The sequence below is a fragment of the Peromyscus maniculatus genome, chromosome 8, assembly GCF_049852395.1.
Source record: "Peromyscus maniculatus bairdii isolate BWxNUB_F1_BW_parent chromosome 8, HU_Pman_BW_mat_3.1, whole genome shotgun sequence".
Classification (NCBI taxonomy): domain Eukaryota; kingdom Metazoa; phylum Chordata; class Mammalia; order Rodentia; family Cricetidae; genus Peromyscus; species Peromyscus maniculatus.
In genome coordinates, this window is record NC_134859.1 from 4,904,958 (window position 1) to 4,921,137 (window position 16,180).

The 16,180-nt window shown below is 52.3% G+C and overlaps 1 protein-coding gene across 5 annotated transcripts in view; it reads right to left on the reverse strand.

Annotated features, from left to right (window-relative positions):
• The window catches only part of Ciita (class II major histocompatibility complex transactivator), a 49,920-nt gene that overhangs the window by 8,971 nt on the left and 24,769 nt on the right, over positions 1-16,180 (reverse strand). For 4 of the 5 annotated variants that reach the window (XM_076577871.1, XM_016002443.3, XM_076577873.1 and 1 more), the window contains exons 6-14: positions 15,826-15,870; positions 14,725-14,871; positions 14,204-14,338; positions 12,482-12,646; positions 11,848-11,916; positions 8,204-9,848; positions 7,283-7,441; positions 6,352-6,423; positions 468-548 (exon numbers count right to left, since the gene is read on the reverse strand). In XM_076577871.1, coding sequence (XP_076433986.1) covers positions 468-548; positions 6,352-6,423; positions 7,283-7,441; positions 8,204-9,848; positions 11,848-11,916; positions 12,482-12,646; positions 14,204-14,338; positions 14,725-14,871; positions 15,826-15,870 — 2,518 coding nt within the window. The remainder of the gene's footprint in view (positions 1-467; positions 549-6,351; positions 6,424-7,282; positions 7,442-8,203; positions 9,849-11,847; positions 11,917-12,481; positions 12,647-14,203; positions 14,339-14,724; positions 14,872-15,825; positions 15,871-16,180) is intronic. The other variant, XM_076577872.1, reaches the window with a different exon arrangement.

Consider the following 16,180-nt stretch of genomic DNA (forward strand, 5'->3'; position numbering starts at 1 on the left):
TGAGGTCATCTGGCCCCCCACACAGTTCCCCTGCTGAGAAAGTAGTGGGGAGCAGAGGGGAAAAGAGACAAGGAGAGAGACTCCCAAAGAGACAAGGAGAGAGACTCCCAAAGAGACAAGGAGAGAGACTCCCAAAGAGACAAAGAGAGAGACTCCCAAAGAGACAAGGAGAGAGACTCCCAAAGAGACAAGGAGAGAGACTCCTAGAGACAAGGAGAGAGACTCCTAGAGACAAAGTCTGGGCTTCTCAGAGCGCAGGGTAAGGGGGGGCAGGACTTGTGAGAGGGCAGGGTGGGGGGGCAGGACTTGTGAGAGGGCAGGGTGGGGGGGCAGGACTTGTGAGAGGTCAGGGTGGGGGGCCAGGACTTGTGAGAGGGCAGGGTGGGGGGGCAGGACTTGTGAGAGGGCAGGGTGGGGGGCCAGGACTTGTGAGAGGGCAGGGTGGGGGGCCAGGGTCTGAAACTCACTCCAGGTGCTGCAGGGATGAGAACGCTGGAAGGATCTTTGCCAGTGTGGGGAAAGCCTGGGGACCCAAGACCGGACCCAACCTAGGAAGCAATGGCGGAGGTCAGACACTGGACCGTGCACAGTGGAGCGCAGCCGGAAGCAGGCCGGAAGGACAGTCTGAGACCGCTTCCCTGCCTCCCCAGCTTCTTATCCCCCCTGCCGAGGACCACCGAGAGGCCTGCTGGGACTCCTCAGCTTCACTTCTTGTTCCTGCTGATGTACACACACACACACACACACACACACACACACACACACACACACACACACACACACACATATACATATACACACACACACACACACACATACACACACACACACACACACACACACACACACACACTCACCCTTGCCCTGTGCCTGTGCCTTCTCCCCAGGGCCTGCCAAGGTCTGTTCCCAGTGTCACACCAGGTTGCCTGTCTTTGCATTTTATTTTTTATACTTTTTTTTCTGTTTTTGAGACAGGGTTTCTCTCTGTAGCCCTGACTATCTTGGAACTCTCTCTGTAGAACAGACTGGCCTTGAACTCAGAGATCTGCCTGCCTCTGCCTCCTGAGTGTTGGGATTAAAGGCAGGCGCCACCACTGCCCAGCTTGTTTTTGCATTTTTAAATATCTGCCACCCACCCATCCCTGTGTGTATGTGTTCCTATGCATAGATGTGGAGGTCAGAAGTCAGGGTTAGGGCTCTTCTTCAATTTCTTTCTACCCCCCGCCCCCAGCCCCCAGACAGGGTTTCACCAAACCTACAACTCACTGATTCAGTACACTGGGGAGTTCTTCTCTCCCCTGGTGCTAGGGTCCATGCTGCCACACCAGGCTTTCCTGTGGGTTCTGGGGACCCAAACTCTGTAAGGCAAGCACCTTTCACTGAGCTCTCTCTCTCTTTCCAGACCTTTTCTTTGCTTTTCAATAACACAAAAACCATTGGGTGGAGGCTGGGGAGACAGTTCGGTTGGTGGAGTTCTTAGCACTTAGGAGATGGAGGCAGAAGGATCCTGGGCTAAATAGAGAGTTTGAGGCCAGCCTGGGCTGTGCGATACTATGTCTCAAAAAGAGTGAGAGCAAAAGAACAAGAGAGAACCATTTCTTGAGCACTTAGCACATGCTAGCCTGTTAGTCAGCCTAGGTCTAATACAAATCACAGCTCTGAGAGTCTTCTTACCTCCATCTTACAGACTAGAAAGCCAAGGCACAGAGAAGTTAGGTAACTCACACAAGTTCACACAGCCTAATTGACGAGATTACAAGGGAACCAATTAGATAAGGACAGCACAGTGATCATGGTTTGATTTCTTAAAAAAAATGACTAAATATATCCAGTGCAAAGCACTTTATTCTAAATTTTAGTTAAAATTATAAAAATAGAAATAAAAAACTTTGATTTATATTACTTTTAGCCTGAAATTACATTATTTGAACCTTTAAGATTTATTTCTGTGTAAATGTAAAGGTCTGTGTACTGTACGTCACAATTTGGTGGGGTTGTGGTGGTTGTCAGAGCCAGGAGACTTTGGAGCCACTGGAGCTGGAGTTATAGGCTGTGGTGAGCCCCTCAATGTGGGAACTGAACTTGGGTCCCTGGAAGAGCAGCAAGCACTCTTAATCTCTGAGCTGTCTCGCCAGCCCTTGGACTTCACTTTGTTTAGTTAATAAGGAGTTAGCTTACTTGCTTAGTTATTCATTGCATGCATGCACACGCGTCATGGCACACGTGTAAAGATCAAGACAACTGCAGGAGACGGTTCTCTCCTCCTGACATGCAGGCTCTGCTTGGTCGCATCACCAGCACTGAGTTCTTTTGAAATAGTCATTGTTTAATAAAATGATGACAACACCCGTGGGGGTTCTCTCTCTCTCTTCCTCTCTCTCTCTCTCTCTCTCTCTCTCTCTCTCTCTCTCTCTCTCTCCCTCTCCCTCTCCCTCTCCCTCTCCCTCTCCCTCTCCCTCTCCCTCTCCCTCTCCCTCTCCCTCTCCCTCTCCCTCTCCCTCTCCCTCTCCCTCTCCCTCTCTCCCAGGCTGGCCTTGAACTCATCATCCTCCTGCCTCAGCTCCCTGAGTACAAAGCTGACAGGCACACTGCCACTTAAGATTTGTTTGTCTAAAGGAACATACTTAGTGAAAAATCAAAAGATTACTGTACATAGTAACTTAAATTCTGGAATGTCCTCCACATCTGGGACCCAAACTCTGGGACCTCAAGCTTTAGGGAAAGGCTACAGATCAGAGCTGGGCTTAGCCTTGTGCTGGGGCCCCTGTGATCCCTTCACCTTTGGATCTTGGGTCCTTCAGTACTTAGCCCTGATCACAGGAGGCTGTCGGAAAGAGAATGGCCATCATCACTTGATTCTTCATCACCCAATCTCACTGCTTATCTGCCAGGTACCAGACCAAGTCAAGAAAGCCCTGAGCAACCACAAATTCCCCCTTGCACAGAGCTGGCATTGAGGGCACACAGATAATCAAAGAACTTAGTTCATGGTCTGGACTGAGAGATACGAAGTACTTCAGACACGCTCCTGGGGTGGAAGTTCAGAAAGCGCCTCAGAACCCTGAGATACCAGTCAGTGGGGCAACGTGTGTCTGCAACCGGAACTCATCCCTGAGACTGGCCTGACAGAACCAACGCTTGCAAAGTGTCCTCTGACCGCCCCAGCACACCATGGCATGCGTGCACACACACATATCTAAATAAGTAAGCAAATTAACAATGTAATTTTTAAAAAAGAAGATGGGCAGAGGAAAGTGAGGGCCTGGGTGGATCTGCTGTGTAAGGAAGGAGCATTCTCAGGGCAGAGGTGCAGCCATGACAAAGGCCTGGGGCTGGAGCTCATCTCCTGTCAGGAGATGAAAGGGACTGAGGAAGAGGGTGGAGAGGAGATAAGGGAAAAGGGGTGATGAAGCTGGGCCTGTTTATTTGTTGGTTTGTTTTGACAAGCTCTCTAGCCTAGGCCTCCAACTTGCTGTGTAAGATGACCTTGAACTCCTGGTTCTCCTGCCTCTGCCTTCAGATGCTGGGACAGCAGGTGTGTGCCACCAGGCCGTGTAGGTCATGCTGGGGATTGAACCAGGGCTTTATGCGTACTAAGAAGCACGCTGCCTTCTGAGCCACATATATCCACCCCCACCTCACATACAGGTGGGGGTTTTCAAGTGGACTGATGAGACAGAGACCTGCAGGGTGAGGAACATGGAGGTGGCTGCACTCGACACCCAAAATAGTCCTTTGTTTCCTTCCTTTCTTCCTCAGAACCATCTCGGGGCTTCCAGCCTATAGGTGGCTGTTTGTCTGGCTCTAGCCTGTTCCACTCCACAGCCTCCGGTACCCAGAGCGCAGTTCCGACCTCCAGGGAGGGGCTTTTTAAGCTGAAAATAATTCAAAGCCAGAAAGCACCCTGTGGCTGTCTTCAGACATTTCCTCTTTTCAGCAATATTTTTACCTCCCTCTGTACAAATTTGGTGTCTTATGTCCTGTTGAAAACAAGAGGGACTTGGTTATCTGTGGGGGTACAGGGGAGCTGGCAGTGAGTAGGTGACCAGCTGGGACTGCAGGCAAATCATTAACATCACCTAGCCTCAGTTTCCAAATCTGTCCACTGACTGTCTTCCTGGGCAACTCTCCCCACGAAGGGGCCTTTATGTAAAAGGCAGCACGCATCTTGTGGGTGGCTCTCTTTGTTTTGAGACAAGGTTTTCCTCTGTAGTCTTGAGTGGCCTTGGACTTGTTATCTTCAGACTTTAGCTTCCCAAGTGCTGGTGTTTTAGGTGTGTGCACCCAGACCTGGCTGGAAGGAGCTCATCTCTAACAGGACCAAACACTGACAGAGCTTGTTGTTGCCTAGGCGGGCTAACCTGGTGCTTATAACTGAAGAAACCACATCATCTCTCAGGTCTCACTATGCCCGTTTGTAAACGAGAGATGACATCAGTACCCTTCTCCCGGTGTTGTCTTAGAGAATGGAGTGGAAATGCTTTGCAGTTGAAAAGCCGTGTTAAAGCCGGGTGGTGGAACATCCTGCAATCCTGGGTACTTGGCGGGGTTGAGGCAAGGGGGAGCAAAAGTTCAAGGCTGGACTAAATATTAAAACCCCTTTTCAGAATAGGAAACACATGGACTGGGAATGTAGCTTAATTGGTAGAGTGCTTGCTTAGCACGCACAAAGCCCTGGGTTCTATTCCTTGTGCTGCATAAGCTTGTGTGGTGGAGCATGCCTATAACCCCAGCTTTTGGGAGGTAGAGGCAGGAGGTTAGAAGTTCAGGGTTATACAGCTTGGCTTGGCTATATAGCAAGTTTGAAGTCAGCCTTGAATACACGAAACTCTCCCTAACAAATAAATAAATAAACAAACAAACAAATAAATGGGTTGGAGATGTAGCTCAGAGGTAGAGTGCTTGCCTAGTATGTACAAGGCCCAGGCTCAACCCCCAGCATTTCGGGGAAGAGCTGTGCAGGCAGCCAGACCTAAATATAACTCTTGGGGCTCTTCAGGGCCCATGTTCTGGCCCTGTCATAACCCAGACACCCTAGATTCCCATCATCTGTTCCTCCTACCCTGGTGGCACTGCTCAGGGAGGTGGCTTCAAGGCCTGGCTGCCTATACAGGCTAGGGGACCAACTGCCCCATTTGCTGAGAGGGAGGGAGTGGTTCCTAAGCATCCAAGACTCTCAGTGCCCAACCCGACCAGACCTAGGCAAAATGGACCCTAGTCCACTGGAGTTACACACCCACATTTCTCAAGAAGAATCCTAACTGAGGGAAGACCCAGAGAAGCAAGTGTGTGTGGGGGTGGGGGGGTGGGGGGGTTGGGGGTGGGGGGGTGAGGGGGTGGAGGGTGGGGGTGGGTGGGGGGTGGGGGGGTGGGGGGGTGGGGGGTGGGGGGTGTCTGAGCTTGTGCATGACTGGGAACTCAAGTAAGCCTATTCAACACTCAGGTTGTGCTCAGTCCCTACAGGTGGTAAGGACACCTGAGTTCAGAGGGCAGTGGCCAGGCTATGCATTCTCCTGGGGGAGTCCATGTGGCCAGCAGAGTGATCAGCCTAGGCAGGGTGCAATTCCTAGCTCAGCAGGGAAAGGACCCAAACTTAGGCCCTGGGGACACCCTCTGTGTGAGGTCTTGGTCTGGGGCACACTGGGCTCTTGACTCCATATTGTATTCCTTTAAGGCTTCCTCTCCAGCCCCTGTGAGCTCATTCCCAATTTCTCACGCTTTTGTGATGATGTCACCTCCTCCAGAAAGTCCCCCAGCCTAGCTTTTATGGGAACTTGCCGGCACATGTTTATCATGGATGGCGGTCTCTGCTCCTCAAAGAGCTTTTGACAAGTAAATAATCATGAGCTCCTGTGTGTGCATGCACATGTATGCATGTGTGTGAGTGTGTATGTTTGAATGTATGTGTGTCTGAGTGTACATGTGAGTGTGTGTGTATGTGTGGATGTTATATGTGTGGATGTGTGAGGCATGTGTGTGTACAAGTGTACATGAGTGTGTTATATGTGTGCATGTGAGTACATGTGTGAGTATGTGTAAGGCGTTGTGTGCAAGTATATGTGTTATACATATGCATGTGAGTGTGTGAGCATGTGAGTGTGTGCATTGTGGGGGGGTGGGGGGTGCATGTGTGTTGTCCTGCAAATGAGCCAGTTCTCTGTTGTTCTGAGCATCTCCTGCACTCACCCAGACAGGCCACACTCAGCAGGTGGAAGCTGGTTTCTCAGTGGTAAGAGAGGGCAGGAATCATCCAGGCTCTCCCCTCCCTCGCACCGTGCCTCTGGCCCAAGATGAGCTAAGATGGCAGAAACAACCTTGGGTCACTGAGACTATCGCCCACCCTTCACTTACGCAAACTCTAGCTTCTTAAGGTCCCGGATGGCAGGAAGATCCGGAGCTGCATCCTCCGAGGGGTTTCTCAGCCTACAGAGAAAGGGCTTCGGTCAGTAAGTGTAGGCCCGCCGGTATGCCCTGCACCCGGCACTGCTTTCCTTGGGAGCTGTTGTTGATCCTTCACTGACAAGAACAGCTTTGGGGGGCTAGAGATATAACTGCCTGTAACTCCAGCTCTAAAGGGGGGGGGGTTGCTGTGTGAGTGTGTGTGTAAGACCTCATAGGCACTGCACTCAGACACACATGTATACACATAGTTAAAAATAAAATGCTTTAAAAAGAACAGCCTTAGGCCCAGGCAGAGTGGCACGAGCCCATCTTACCAGCTATTTGAGAGGATGAGGGAGGAGGATCATAAATTGGAGGCCAGCTTCGACCACACATCCAATTCAAGGCCAGCCTGAACAACCTAGTAAAACCCTGTCTCTAAATAAAAACTAAAAGTGGGGATGGAGCTCAGTGGTAGAGTACTTACTTACATAGCATGTGTGAGGTCCAGACACACACACACAGAGAGAGAGAGAGAGAGAGAGAGAGAGAGAGAGAGAGAGAGAGAGAGAGAGAGAGAATCTGCACCTTGGCTCTGTTGTGGCTGAAATGGGTCTGGGCTGCCTGAGGGCTGCAAGGGTCCCTTCGGTTCACAGACACTGAAGGGGTCCTGTTAACCCCGGCAGCCGATGCCTCCGTGGCTTTAGCAAAGGAGCTGGTACAAGTTGTCAGGCTTAGAATGGGGCAAAGGGCAAAATCAGGGTCCCTGCCCGGGCGGGACTTCAGCAGGGGGCTTGGGTGGCCTTACCAAGAGTGGGGGCACGGACAGTCTGTGGACAGGACATACATGTGACAGACACAGCCCACCTGCATAGCCTCGAACCACCTCCGACCCCTTCACCTGCGGGTCTGCACGAGGCTGTCCAGGTCTTCCACGTCCTTTGGAGACTTGGCCTTAAATGGCTCAATGGTGAACTTCTCCTCTGCCACCTGGAGTAGCTGTGGCTCTCCCTGCTGCCGGAGGGACTCCCATAGCACCATTGTGTCACTCAAGGCGGCCCTGTGGAGGGAGGGCCTCAGACCCAGGCACAGTGGCCAGGCTAGATCGCAATGAGGTGCGGCGCCACGAAGGGACCTCCCACCTCCTCAGATCCTCTCCTTTCTTAGCTTGATTTCCACCTTCATGACCTCATCAGCCCTTATTGAAAAGGCACACTTTTTCTCTGGTTGCCAGGAAGCTCAGCACTAAATTCTGGCCACACCTGTGGCAGGCCTTATTATGTGAGTAAAATCTGTTTATCGGGAATGTGGGCAGAGTCTTCTGGAGATACCCTGAAGTGTTCAAGCAAACTTCAAAATGAGCTTGAACGAGTCAAATGAAAGAATTTAGAGCCCATCCTGAGGTCCAGGGTGTCCTTGCAGGGCTGTAAGCACCCCGGGAGCCTGACCACACCCACATTCTGGGAAGGTTGCTCTGCTGCCTGAACACAAAGAGCAGTGAGAAAGCGGAGAGGAGGCAGAGGAGCAGAGGGAGGCCATGTCTTTGGGCATGAGGAAGTGGTGGCACACAGAGGTACCTGAAGACAAAAACAGCCTGAACTCAGGCTAGGTTGAGATTCTAGATGTGCTCCAGTGCCTGGCACACGGTGGGCACTCAATGTTGGTTGGAAGAACGACACCCTCCCCCCACGGGCTGCGTGGCTGGTGGCGACCTCAGCATTATCATCTTAACACTGGAGGGGACTGTCCCACCTGACACTGTGTTCATGGAATGGGGGTCCCCAGAGCTGCAGTCCATGCCTGCCCTGTGTCCTGCCCACACCTGAAACTGGTGACACAGCTGAGTCCCACGAGGTCCCCCAGTCCGGAGGGCTCAATGCCGGTCTGACGGAGGTCCAGGGAGAAGTCCTGGCTGGCCGTCTCTAGGGCCCTGCCCAGCATGTGCACATCTGGGGGTGTGAGCCGGGTGCCCAGGAAGGAGAGGTGCCCAGGGAGCTGGCGTGCTACATGCTCCCAAATCCCAGGGTCCTGTGTCTCATGGGCACAATGCAGCAGCTCCAGCAGCCGCCCGGCCCGCAGAGTCCCCAGCTTCAGGCGCTTTAGGTACCGGGTAAGAACCTTCCGTTTCCTGTCTGTCACTGCAGGCTCCATCAGAGCACCCAGGCAGTGGCCTCGAGGCTGGAAAACCAACCCAGTCAGAAAGCGTGGTACACCCTCCAGCCAGTTGTCATAGGGTCTCTTCTTCCTTGGGGTCAAGGCCAGGTACTGTGGCAGCTCCTTGTCTTTGATATCATTGCACTGTGCCAGCCACACAGCACCCAGGAAGCACTGTAGCAGAAAACTGGAGAAGCCCAGCTGGGCCTCTGTGGTCCCCAGGGTGGGCTGCACCAAGCCTTGGGTCACTGCCCAGGTCCTCACCTCCACTGATAGTAACTGGGTCTCTTGCAAGGTGCTTTGGTGTCTGCGGCCCAGCTCCCAGGCCAGCTTGGCCAGTTCAACTAAGGCCCCTGGAGGACTGTCTCTGGCTGCAGGGCCTAGCAAGCTGACGTAGAGTCCTGTAAGTGTGCAAGGCAGCTGGGTCTCTGTGCCCTGTTCCAGCAGGGCCTTGGAGAGCTGGCACACAGCCCTGCATAGAGCAGGGCTATGACTATGGGTGAGGAGAAAAGGCTGATTCTCCAGGAGGCCCAGGGCCTTGTCTTGGTCCCCTGCTGTCCCTGAGTTCTCAAAGTAGTGTCTCATGTACGTCTGGGCCTGCTCAGTAGAGAAGCTGGGCACCTCAAAGATGGCATCTGCCTTGCTCAGGCTCTGAGCCAGGCGGCCCCGAGGCCGGGCTGTGAGGAGCAGGGTACAGCCACGCAGCAGCTTCCGCTGGAAAAGCCCAGCTAGCAGCCCCCGGAAGGAGCAGGGCTCTGGGGGCAGAGGTCCACATGGTCCATGCAGGAGGCCATCTTGGGCCTCTAGCTCCTCAAAAGCATCTAGAATGAGCAGGACACGCTCTGGTTGCCTCACAATGTGACCTAAGACCTCGTCATCCATGACCAGTGGCTGCAGGCTTGGGGGACAGAGCAGATCCTGCAGGTGGTAAGTGTCCCCCGGACGATCCAAGCAGTGACAAGGGACATAGAAGACAAAGTCATATTGTGGCAACTGGCCATGGGCCCAGGCCTGACTCACCATCCGGGCCCAGTGGCTCTTGCCCTGGCCAGCCTTGCCCAGCACAGCGACCACCTGTGTCTCTCGTGGCCGCCGGCGGCGGGCGCCGACAGCCTGAAGCACCTCAGCCAGGCCACCATGGACTAGCTGGCGCTCTGTCCAGTCTGGAGTGGCTAGCTCCCTTTCCTGGCTCTTGTTGCTACCTCTCTCCAACCTGGCCCGCACCAGCTCCGTGGCTACCAGGGGACCGCTCAGGCTCTCGGGCTCCACCTGGTACTTGTCCTTCAGGGAGTTCTGGAACCGCTCCACAGACTCTACAAAAGCCAAGGGTGAGCCAGAGTGTGTTAGCAGAGTGAGGAGTTGGGGGAGGGAGGGTGGCCAGGGCCTCCCTCACCAGTTCTTATATCTACTGCTCACTGTTTCTGGTCACCAGCTCCTTCATTCACCCACGCCCATTAATTTTTCTCGATTCATTCCTTTCTGCTTTTTAAATTATTTATTTATGAGATAGGGGCTCATATAACTAGACTGCTTTGAACTCACTAAATAGCTGAGAATGACCTTGAACTTCTGATCTTCCTGCTTCCACCTCCTGAACACTGTGGTCCTGGGGTTGAACCCAGAGCTTGACTCATGCTAACTGAGCAAACAACCAGCCGAGATACATTCCCAGCCCTTTTTGTAGCTTTTTGATTCAGAACCTTACTTGGTAGCCCAGAATGACCTCAAACTCAATTATATCTGGCTACCCTGTGGGGTGTGTGTGTGTGTGTGTGTGTGTGTGTGTGTGTGTGTAAGGGGGGTGTTACCGTGGATGAAATCCAGGGTGTCAAGCTTGCTGGGCTCATGCTCTGCCACTAAACTGCTCCCCAGCCCCTCCCGTTACTCACTAGGCTAGGCCACTCATTCTATGGGGTTTGGAAGGGGAGTTGGTTATTTGTGGATTCATCATGTTAAGTGAGATGAGCCAGGCTCAGAAAGACATATATCACATGTTTCCTTTCCTGTGTGGAGCCTGGAAACACAGACAGACAGATACATAGATATAGATATAGTGTGTGTGTGTGTGTGTGTGTGTGTGTGTGTGTGTGTGTGTGTGAACTGTCATGATGAAATCCATCATTTTGACAATGAGTATATACTAGTTAAAATTAAAGTTTAAAAAGACTTGAGGGGAGGTTGATGAGATGACTCAGTGGGCAAATGTACTTCCTGCTAAATCTGCACACCTGAGTTCCGCCCTTGGCCCCTCATGGTGGAAGGAGAGAACTGACTCCTGCAAGATGTCCTCTGACATGTGTAATATGCACAGACACATGTACACACATATACACACATATGCACACCCACACTGAACAAATAATAAATATAATTTAAGGCCTTTAAAAAGACAGTGCGGCTGGTGAGGTTTCAGCTGTGGCAGAGTGCTTGCCCTGTGAGTGTGAAGCCCTGGGTTTCAAAGCCAGGGATGTGGTAGTGCATGCCTATAATACCAGGGATTGGGGGGATGAGGCTGGAAGGTCAGAAGTTCAAGGTTTCCTTAGCTGCATAGCAAGTTGTAAAGGAAGGGAGGGAGGGAGGGAGGGAGGGAGGGAGGGAGGAAGGAAGGGCAGTGGACATGGTGTTGCACACCTATACTCTTAGTGCTTAAGAGGCTGAGGCAGTAGGGAGGTGAGTTTGAGGCCAGCCTGAGTTATAGAGTCAATTCAAGGGTGTGAGCTACATAGTAAGACTGTCTCGAAACAAATAACATCAACAGCAACAAAAAGAGTTGAGAATTGGGAGCCCATATGCCTGAGTTCAATCCTGGCTCCTCCCTTTGTGTGGCCATGAACATCTGTAGGCCCTGCCATGCTTCAGGCTAGTTCATCTGTGGCACAGAGGTGATACTGGGGCCGGGAAGGCTTTGATGCAAAGCTTAGGGGTGCACTTGAAAGGAACATCCAGTGGCTTAGCTTTCTCTCACCTCCCCTGGCATCCTCCTTTCTACTGCTCCACACTTCCTTCATCCACTCACTCACTCACTCACTCACTCACTCACTCACTCACTCACTCACTCACTCTCCCCTCTTTCATCCTCTCCCTCACAGGTGACTCCTAGGAATAGGGACTTATGTCCTGTGGACTACTGCTTGAATGGCCAATTAGATGTTGCAACAGTGGGGAATCAACTGGGTGATGGATGAATGAATAAATGAGTGAATGAGTGAGTGTGCTGACAAGGGGCTGCCTAAGCATTCCATGAATGAAGTGAAGTGCTATTTTAACTTTCATATCTGGTCTCCAGGATAGAAGGGCTCAACAGTCGCTCACCTGGCCATTTTGGAAGCTTGATGGAAGACTCGGGATCCTCTTGGCATGGGGAGGGGGATGTTGTGTCCTCTGAGGATGGAGAATTAAATGTCAATTAGAGTCTGGCGGGTCCCCGTGGGCTCCTGTCAGTATTGGGGGCATCCAGAGGACAGAGCCACATGCCTGCACCTCCAAGGCCAGGTTACAAGAAGGCAGCTCAAGATTTTTGCAAGTTTAGAGCCAATCTAATAGGCACATACTGAGTTGCAGGCCAGCTGAGGCTATAAAGCAAGACCCTGTCTCCAAACAAAGAAAAGCAAAATTAAAAGCATGGGATGAAAGAAAAGCCTGGGCTTCCAGCTTCAGAAGGCCCAGTCATGCCGGATCTGCTTTCACACCCTAAGGATCAACAGGAGGCTTGTGGCTTGTGGCTCTGCTTGGATGGACACACATGTTCCAGCTGTCACCCAGCCCTCAGTCACACTCCCTGCTTCTCCAGTTCTCACACACCTCTTCTCACACACCCTCCCTCATGACCAGTCACTCATGAGCGTGCCTTGCCCATCTGCTCGGGCAGCTCTGACTGTCTGAGATACATCCTTCCTCAAGCCCTCCGTCCTGTTTCTAAGGCTTCTTTCAGGGCCCCAGTTCTCACCCATCTCCTGTGCACGGGAAGTCAGCGCAGGTTCGGGCATGCTGGGTAGGTCAGCCGCAGACGGTGCAAAGGGGCTGATGGAGCCCAGCCTGTCTGGGGATTTGGGGAGGCTGGGGACAGTGGGGCTGCCTGAAGGGACTACTTGATTGACCTGGGGCATCTCACCTACACCAAAGGAAAAGAGAAGTGTAAGAACCATTAGGAACTCATTCAGGAGTGCACTGGGTCATTTCAACCAAACTATAGAGTGTGAACTGAGTTTTCCCAAGGTAGAGGCACTGCATCTGTATTAGAGGCTCACTGCCTAACCAGAACTTCTGTGGCTATGGAGAGCTGGAAGATTGCTGGTCTAGAGCCAAATTGTCTTGGGGTGTCTTTAGCACCCACCCCCATAGACATTAATTCCCACCTCTGTGTTTGACCTAACATCCTTAAGACTTCAGGTAAAAATCCTTTTGGCAATGTACCAGGAGATGCTATTTCCACCAAATTAAAGGCTAAGAATGCCATCAGGTAGCGTCCGAGGACTCTAGCAGAGGTACCCTACTTTGCTGTAACCTGCCTGAGGTTTCTACCAATGTATTTGGAATACGCCCTGGTTTATAACTCTCTTTGTTCTGTTACTATTAAAAGTTCATTTGCTGTTGCCATGTTGGGACGTGGTATTTGGAGCATCATGAATCTGTGTTCCTGGTCATGGTCACTCAGATCTGGCTTCAGAATAAATGATGTCTTATTGCTCTTGAGGTGAGAGCTCAGTGAGTTTGGGGAGAGAGGGAACCTCCTAATGAAGGCATCTCAGGATGAAACTGGGGCGGGAACTCTGAGTTACATCCAGTTCCCATCCGTGAAGTGAACACAGTCAGCTCACAGAATACTCAGGGCAGATGTTCCTGGCACTCCAATGGTGTGGTCAGAGCTTATCTCCCTACACATTAGAAGTTGCTCCCTTGCTTCTGGAACACCATTGTCTTAAACAGAAGGAGGCTATGGACTGTAGTGGAAGCATCCTCCACCTCATCCTTGAGAGCCCAGACATGCCTTCCCAGGGCTTATTGGAAGCCTCTCAGTATGGTGGGTCAACAGGCACCATTTAACTGATCAGAAAAGAAGGCAGATTAGAGAGAGCTGTGCAAGGATTCACCCAAGACTGTTCACATCACACTGAAGAGAGGTAAGGAGATAGTTAACCCTGGAATCTCTTACTGTTTAGCTTAATAATGAGTGTTCCTGATGTCCGAGTTTAAGAATAAAGCTGGGGCGTTTGTTTCTTTGTTTCAGGGCTGGAGAAGTGGCTCCATGGCAAAGAGCATGTACAATTTTTCCTGAAATCCTGAGTTTGGCTCCCAGCATCCATGTCAGGCTGTTCACAACAACCTGTAACTCCAGCTCCAGAGAGATCTGTCACCTCTGGCTTCTTCACGCATTGCAGTTGCGAATTCTCACGTGCATGTGCACATATGCAGTTAAAATAACATCCTTTTTTAAAGGAGGAAAGACCAAAAGGAGAGGAAATAGTGACCCACAAGGGCTGCAAGACTGATCACAAATGCAGACCACCCCGACTTCTGGGGAGATGGAGACAGAGAAAGGTGTTCTGGGGAGGGAGGATTCATGAAGAGGCACTATGTCACAGTTCCAAGTGCGTGCAATGGGAGAGAACAGGTCAGGGGTTGGGAGGGAGGGGAGACCCTCAGTTGTGATGTTGGCTTGCACACTCACCGTGGTAGATCAGAACACTGGGGAGCCCTGTGTCAGCCCCTGATATTTGCCAGAGCCCCTGTGGCAGGGTGGGAAGGAGCTGGATGTGTCCGAGGGGGAGATCCAAACAGTTCAATGAGGACGTAGAGGTGGGCGCTGCAGGAGACAGGCAGTGAGGGGGACATCTACAGCACCCATCTTTGTGCTTCTGTTTAGTGATGTGGGTGAATGTTCAATTCTCTCTCATGGGGCTCTCACTTCTCCAGGAAGAGCAGCTGAGCCTGTCTTGCCCATGGTGGTGTCTGTCCCTAGCACCTAGCAGGGTGGCTGACAGAGACAATAAGGGCGGACAGGTGAAGAAGGCTGGCAGGAAAATCCCCCCAGCATGAGCCACGCATGCTCTCCATCAGGGTTGGGTGGGAAGGGACCTTGACGATGACCCGATAGGGGAGGGGGTCCTGTTTCAGCAGGCTCTGTCTGGTGCTGACTCCTCAACCATCTGCCAGAAAAGGGGGCACATCTTCTCCAGGCCCTCAACATACCGGATGTCTGAGCAGCTTCCTCCAGGTATGCATGGCTGGGTACTGGCTCTTGATTGGACAGAGCAGGTGGTAGGTAGGGCATGGTGGAGAGGCTTGCTGGCCCCATCAGGAAGCTGCCAGTCAGCATGGGCACAACAGAGGGCACAGCTGTGGGGAAGGGGTGAGTTAGAGGCTGCGTGGGCACCAGGTGTGGGCAGGCCTCCTAGGACAGCAAGGATCTCTCTCTTGGCAGTTAGAGAAAATGCCTGTCCCCCTCTGGGCCCCAAGTAAATGGGTTGGTCAGCTGCTGATCCATGCCAACCATGCTCAGCCTTTCCCTGTGGCTGGGCTCGGGGGACTCCCTAGGAGCCCCACAGAAAGAATGGACAGAGAAGCCTATGACTGGGCCCATAGCTCCCAACTTCCCCAGCAAGTCACTGAGCCCTTGGGAGTACTAAGCACCTCCCTCGGCCTTCAGGCTCTGTCCAAAGGGCAGGAGCGGTACCATGTGCTCCCACGAGAGTGAATACAGCACTCTCTACTGAATGGGAGATGAGATGGATCCTGCCTCCCTCATCAGGTTGGGGTTCCCTAAGGACTGAGGCTACCTCTCCATCATCTTGGGGAATCTTCTAGGAGAGAGATTTGGGGGGAGATGAATCTCCCACCACAGTGCAGGCTGAGGAATCGCCATCTCCGTTTGTACCCCACTCACTCTCTCATAGCTGTGTGATCTTGAGCAGGTGACCTCACCTCTCTGAACTACCTATTTCCTTCCCTCCTTCCCTCCTTCCCTCCCTCCCTCACTCCCTCACTCCCTTCCTCCCTCCCTCCCTCCCTCCCTCCCTCCCTCCCTCACTCACTCACTCCCTCACTCCCTTGGTCTCTCTTTTGGGCTTTCTCTCCCTTCCATCCCTCCATCCCCTCTTTCTTTCCTCCTTCCTCCATGATGCTAGAATTCAATCCAGGGCCTTGTTCACAATAGGCAAGCACTCTACCCCTGAACTACTCCCAACCCCAATCCCCGATGTTCAATGCCAGTTTGTGCTGCATTTAAGGAGGCTCCTTCCATTTAAGGATGCTCCTCCAAATGGGGCTCTCTGGACCACCTGCCCGTCTCACCTAGCTTCCTGTGCTTTGGGTCCATAGAGTGCTCTTCTGAGGAGCCTGCAGAGAGAACCCTGAGATTAGTGGTGTCCCCAACCATGGTGATTTCTTGGTTCCCAACAGGTCATGTGACTTTGCCTGAGGACTTGAGAAACTGCCCCACTTCCTCCCTACTCCTCAAGGTGCTGGCCTATTCCAGTGCTTGAGCCCAAGTCTCAGCTACAAGAATCTCGGCAGGTAGGTGAGAGCAGGAGAGAGGCAAAGCCACAGAACCACAGATCAGGTGAGACTAGAGCCACAAAACCACTGGAGCCGACTGCTTGGGCTCTGCCCAGGCTGCCCCCATAACCTGCCACAGAGCTTATCATCC